Raw genomic sequence first — 6,286 nt, forward strand, 5'->3', positions numbered from 1 at the left:
AACAAACAAAAAAAATAACTTCTTGACTTTATGTTGGTATGAATGCAATACACATTCAGTAGAAATTCTACTTTGAGTACCCATAAAACCATTCAGTTTTTCACTTTGACTACAGTATTCAGTAAATTATATGGGATATTGAATAAATTACATGGGATATTCAACACATTATAAAATAGGCCTTGTGTTAGATGAGTTTGCCTAACCATAGGCTATCGTCAGTGTTCTGAGCACATTTAATTAAGGTAGTCTGGTCTAAGCTATAATGTTCAGCAATGTATTAAATGCACTTGCTTTTTTTTGAGATGGAGTCTTTCTCTGTTGCCCAGGCTGGAGTGCAGTGGTACGATCTTGGATCACTGCAACCTCCTCCTCCAGGGTTCAAGTGATTCTCCCACTTCAGCCTCCTGAGTAGCTGGGACTACAAGTGTGTACCACCATGCCTGACTAATTTTTGTTTTTAGTAGAGATGGGGTTTCACCATGTTGGCCAGGCTGGTCTCAAACTCCTAACCTCAAGTAATGGCCAACCCCAGCCTCCCAAAGTGCTGGGGTTACAGGCATGAGCCAACGTGCCCAGCTTATTAAATGTACTTTTAACTTATGATATTTTCAATTTACTCTGCGTTTATTGGATGTAATTTCATTGTAAGTCGAAGAGCATCTGTACCTTTAGTAACCTGATTTTCAGTTGGAGAAACTGAGGCAGAGAGAGGAAATTTTTTAATGCAAATTACTACAGAGACAATAATTGTACCCAGGTAGACTGCTCCATGACCCATGTGCTGCCTTGTTTGTGTACTTGGCTGGGATCCAGTGAGCTGTGGTTGGCTCAGTCCCACCCTTGGGCTTTTGGCTAGTGTCTGCTGCTGACATCTATATCGCATGAGCTTGTGGTTGAGTGTACTTGGCTTGGCCAGGGACCGAGCTGTCAACTCAGCATTCACATTACACCATACTTAAGGGAGTTTCAGGAGGAAAAACAGAACTCTGACTCGGTGTGTGTATGCCAATCCACCTCTTACCTGATGTGGGCCATTTCGTTTTGTGTGGCCACTCTGTTCATGGGCTCCCATGAGACCTAATGGGTGGCTGGGCCAAAACACTTGTTCCCTTGGTTTTCCTTAAATGGCACATTCCTCATTAAAACCACATGTCTGACTATTTTCCTCCCTGTGATATCTTATGTTTTCTTTCTCTTTTTCTGCCTATAAGCCACTGAAAGAAGGGAGTGCTCTGGCTGCCTGCTTTCTGACATGGACTTTCACTATGTCTATGTCTTCCTTCTTCCTAAAGAAGCATTTGTCAATACATCGTTTTGATGCGCAACCCCAAGAGAATCACTGCGATGAAACATGGTTTATTGGGGAGGGGGATACAAACACAGTAATTTAACATTTGTCAAATATTATCCAACACTCTCTTCCCCAGTATGTCTTCCCCCTTAGAGCATAGGCTTAATACAGCAAAGACTTTGACTGACTTTGTCTGTAGACCAACTTGCTGACTTCTAAATCTTAGCTGTTTACTTTTTGAAAACATGCAGTCTATTCATCATGGATATGACCCTAAGAAAGTCCTATGCCATGCTTAGAAAAATAAAACACATTATAAAGTGTTGCATCCATTAGATGTCTATCCTACTGCCAGGCCAGGCAAAATAATAATTTTATTTACATGTATCAGCAAAGAGCAGGAGTAATAGATAGAACTACTTTAAGTAATGAGCTTACTCATAACTTTTTTTTTTTTGACAAAAACAGGTTAGAAAAACTGAAGGCATAAAGAACAAGAAAGAATGAGGCATGTAAGAATGATTGCCATAGAATCACTCTGTCTATTTAAATACTGAAAGGGCAATGTCAGCATGACTACACTTACACACCTGTGCCTACCCACATTCAATCACAGAAAAGAACTCTACTTACAGATAAAATGAATGAATTAATGAGTAACTTTGATGTGTACACTTATTTAAAAGAAGACAATTCAGTATGTTATCTAGTTATAACTTGCCCACTGTATTAATATCCTGTAGTTGCTGTAAAAAATAAAAAAATTACTACAATCTTGGTGGCTAAAAACAACAGGAAAGTATTCTGTTACAGCCCTGGAAGCCAGACATCCAAAATCAGGTGTGGGCAAGGCCACCTTCTGTATAGAGGTTCTGAGGAAAAATCCATTCCTTGCGTCTTCCAGCTTCTGATGGCTGCTAGCATTCTTTGGCATTCCATGGCTTGTGTCTGCGTCCCTTCAACCTCCGCTTCTGTGTTTACATCCTCTTTCATATGTGTCAAATCTCCCTCTACCTCTCTCTCTTTTTTTTTTTTTTTTTTTTTGTTGAGACAGAGTCTCATTCTGTCACATAGGCTGGAGTGTAGTGGCGCGATCTCAGCTCACCGTAACATCTGCCTCCTGGGTTCAAGAGATTCTCCTGCCTCAGCCTCCAGAGTAGCTGGGATTATAGGCATGCACCACCATTCCCAGCTAATTTTTGTATTTTTAAAAGAGTTGAGGTTTCACCATGTTGGCCAGGCTGGTCTTGAACTCCTAACTTTAAGTGATCTACCTGCCTCAGCCTCCCAAAGTGCTAGGATTACAGGTGTGAGCCACCATACCCGGCCACGCCTCTGTCTTATAACAAACATTTGATGGCATTAACAGCCCATCCTTATAATTCAAGATAATCTCTCAGGCCAAGGAAGGAGAGGACACAGACAGGGAGAAGAGAAATATCTAATTCCCTAGCAATATATTCACCAAGCTCAAATGGATTGACCTTTAGAACTCTCTCTATTTCCAGGACCAAGGAAATCCCTGGCCTTCAATGTCTCAGCTCTCTCATAAATGTGCTTACTCCTATCCTTTCCCTAAATTTCTCAAATTAAGTTTGCTTTTCATCATTTTTGTGTCCATTTGCAATTCAGCTCTTGATGGTTCGGGCCACTATAAGTTAGTATTTAACAAAAACACGCAATAATATAAGTATCTACCATTTCAACTCAAAGGAGCCAAAAATACATAGCAAAAGAGTATAAAATGTGATTATCTCATTTTCATCTGTCCACCAATGGTGCCCTACTTCCAGTCCATATTTCACTCTACCCCTCAAGCAAATTGAGGGTGAGTGAAAGGAAAAATAACTGTGTACACATGTATGACTTTGCTTTTGCAGATTTTAGAGGAAGTTTGGAATTGCTTTTGAAAAAGCAAAAATCACAAAACTCTCCAAATGAACACATGGTTTAATAATAAAGTTGAATTAATTATGTTGGCTTATTTGAATACTTTTTATATTTATTTAATGTATAGTAGTTATGATATGGGGTTGATGATGGGATAAAGAAGGTCTCCAAATCTTAAAACAAGTCATTTGGCTTGTATGATAGTTCCACAAGCCTCAGGGATAAAGTCTTCATCTATATCAGTGCTCCAACCTTCACAACATGTGGCTTCCGTCTTGCAATTGATGCCCAGACCTTACCTTCCCACAACTGGGGAAGGAAAAGGAAGCAACAGAAGGATATCCTTTTAAGAGAAAAACCTAGAAGCACATACTATTTTTGTTCTAAACGCCAGAACCAAGTCATATAAACACAATCAACCAGCTGCAAAAAGCTAGAAATGTACTTTTTATTTTGGATGGCCTTGTAAAAGGTAAAATTTCATTACCATGGATAAGAAGAGAATTATCTTTCCCACAATCCATTCTTTTGCTTACCTAAGTATCATATAAGGAATATATAAAAGCCCTTCTAAGTCCCATTTAGCACTTGGAAACCCATGAAATGAAAGACAAGTATGTTCCTACCCCCTGCCCCTGCCCCACCAATACACGCACACTAAGTTTACAATGGTGGATCAAGACTAGGAGAGCTGTCATAACATCTGTTTTAAATAGGGAAAAATGAGAAATGTCAGTCATCTGTTTATAGTGATTATCAAGGGCTGTTGGGTATCAACTGTAATGATTCCTTACCTTAGACTAAGTTTCTTATAGAACCAGTCTGATTGTCCCTGATTTTTAACTCTGTGAGGAGCTCTCCAGCACCCTATCCTCCATGACCTCATGGCTTTGGCCTCTTGGAAATTCCTTTCAAGTCTATCTTTCATTCTCTCTGGACATGTTGAAAGTAGTATGTATGTTGCCTTTAATTCTAGCACTTTGGAAGGCCAAGGCAGGCAGATCACCTGAGGTCGGGAGTTTGAGACCAAACTGGAGAAACCAACATGGAGAAACCCCATCTCTACAAAAAATACAAAATTAGCTGCGCATGGTGGTTCATGCCCATGAGCCCAGCTACTCTAGAAGCTGAGGCAGGAGAATTACTTAAACCCAGAAGGAAGAGGTTGTGGTAAGCCAAGATCATGCCATCGCACTCCAGCCTGGGTAACAAGGGCAAAACTCCATCTAAAAGAACGAATGAATCAAAGAACAAAAGAAAGGAAGAGAGAGAAAGAAAGAAGAAAGAAAGAAAGAAAGTATGTTTGATGGCTGCTCAGCTTTGCAATCTAGTTTACAGAATTATCTGATGTAGGACTTGAATAATAGTAAGTCTTTGTAAGCGTAACATGTGGATTCTTTGACAATACAATGTCTTCAAAAGCTTAATAGGCTTCCATGTTTTTGTTCTTACTCAGTTCTGTCTGGGAGTAATCGTAGCCAAAGCTTTGGACACAATTTTAAACCTGAAATCACTCCTTCTTTTTATTTACTGTCTTCTCTCTTCTACACACCTCACCACCCACCCCTGCCCCAACCCTCTCAACTTACCACGCTAAACTTTCTCCATATAATGGATGCTACCTGTTTAAAATATTTGCCTTGAATAAAGAAGCATTGCCCTTAATTTAACCTTTGCCACTTGGCTGTTTTCCAATTTTCTAGAAAAATATAGAAGCTTGGGGGCTACAGCCTTATTGCCTGCTTATTACCACCCATTCAGTGCCACTCTGTATCACTGCTTCAGTTTTAGGTGCAGAAGCAGTTGTTTCAATCATGAGGCCCAAACCACTGGAGGAAATCTTATCCCTCCAGGTGACAGTCTGAAGGGCAGTCGGGAAGGCATTGTGAAGGAGTTGATACATTGATGAGTGAGCAAAAGTTAGATGAAGATAGGAGGGAAGGATGATTCAGTCAGAGGAAACAGCAGGAACAAGGGGATGAAGGTAAGAGAAATAAAGTGCAAAAGGAAGCCGTGGCACCAAACTGGGATGAGGAGTAGGACTGAAATGTAGAAGTGTCTAATTAATAGAAAATTTATATACTTAGTCAAGTAGAGCAATTTTATGGTTTGAATAGGATGGTACTAAAATGGATTTTTGATGGCCCACTCTGATAGTGATGTGAAGCATGGGCTTAAGGAATGAATATTTTTAGACAGTGAGACCAGCTAGAAGGTTATCATAGTAATCCAGGCAAGAAATGATAACAGAAGCATGTTAAGTCCAGCTTTCCCGTTGGCCCTCAGAAGTTTCCCTAGAAAAAAATCAGCTTGGCCCTCCCCGCTTGCCCTCGGAGCCGCTAAGCGGCTGCCTTCTTCTCCGCCCACCGAGATGGCGCTTGACCCCGCAGACCAGCATCTCAGACATGTCAAAACAGATGTTTTGATCCCTAAAAAAATGAGAGAAAAGGCCAGAGAGAGGTGTTCCGAACAAATTCAAGATTTTACCAAATGTTGCAAGGACTCTGGACTTCTTATGGTAATAAAATGTCGGAAAGAAAACTCTGCATTGAAAGAATGCCTAACTGCTTACTATACTGATCCAGCCTTTTATGAAGAATGCAAAATGGAATACCTGAAGGAAAGGGAAGAATTCAGAAGAACTGGAATTCCTGCACAGAAAAGGCTGCAGAAGCTTCCCACAAGCATGTAGGCTGATATTCAAATGACATTCAGGAAATCTAATAATATGCATGGAAGTCATTTTATAGCATTAATCACCTTAAATAATGGACTGAAGATAAGAATGTGTTTATCTTAATTATGGAAATACTAATTTTATCTGAAATAAATATTTTATTTCAAAAAAAGAAAAAAATCAGCTTGCAAAATGCAGATTAATAGTAGAAAAGGCACACAACTTATTTAACATGTACACAGGGGAGCCTTTAGAATGAAGACCTAACTTTCCAAATGTGGTACATGAGCTTATATACCATCTGGAGGTTACAGAAAGAATGGAGCTTGGATCCCACCTGGTAAAACAGGTTATGGAAGGGGGAAGAAGAGAAATTCTATTGAGGAACAATAAATAATTACTGGAGAAAAAGATTGGGTGGACAA

General features: G+C 39.8%; 1 protein-coding gene across 1 annotated transcript; it reads left to right on the plus strand.

The window, feature by feature from the left end:
• The first annotated feature begins 5,502 nt into the window (after positions 1 to 5,502).
• Positions 5,503 to 6,033, plus strand: LOC108312906 (COX assembly mitochondrial protein homolog). The gene has a single exon (XM_017541083.2). The coding sequence runs from the start codon at positions 5,556 to 5,558 to the stop codon at positions 5,874 to 5,876; it is 321 nt and encodes a 106-aa protein (XP_017396572.1). The 5' UTR covers positions 5,503 to 5,555; the 3' UTR covers positions 5,877 to 6,033.
• The last annotated feature ends 253 nt before the right edge of the window (positions 6,034 to 6,286 follow it).

The sequence above is a fragment of the Cebus imitator genome, unplaced genomic scaffold (genome assembly GCF_001604975.1).
Source record: "Cebus imitator isolate Cc_AM_T3 unplaced genomic scaffold, Cebus_imitator-1.0 Scaffold130, whole genome shotgun sequence".
Taxonomy (NCBI): Eukaryota; Metazoa; Chordata; class Mammalia; order Primates; family Cebidae; genus Cebus; species Cebus imitator.

Excerpts from the sequence above, each read along its gene's own strand:
- LOC108312906 (XM_017541083.2), top strand. The coding sequence starts at position 5,556 with ATGGCGCTTGACCCCGCAGACCAGCATCTCAGACATGTCAAAACAGAT.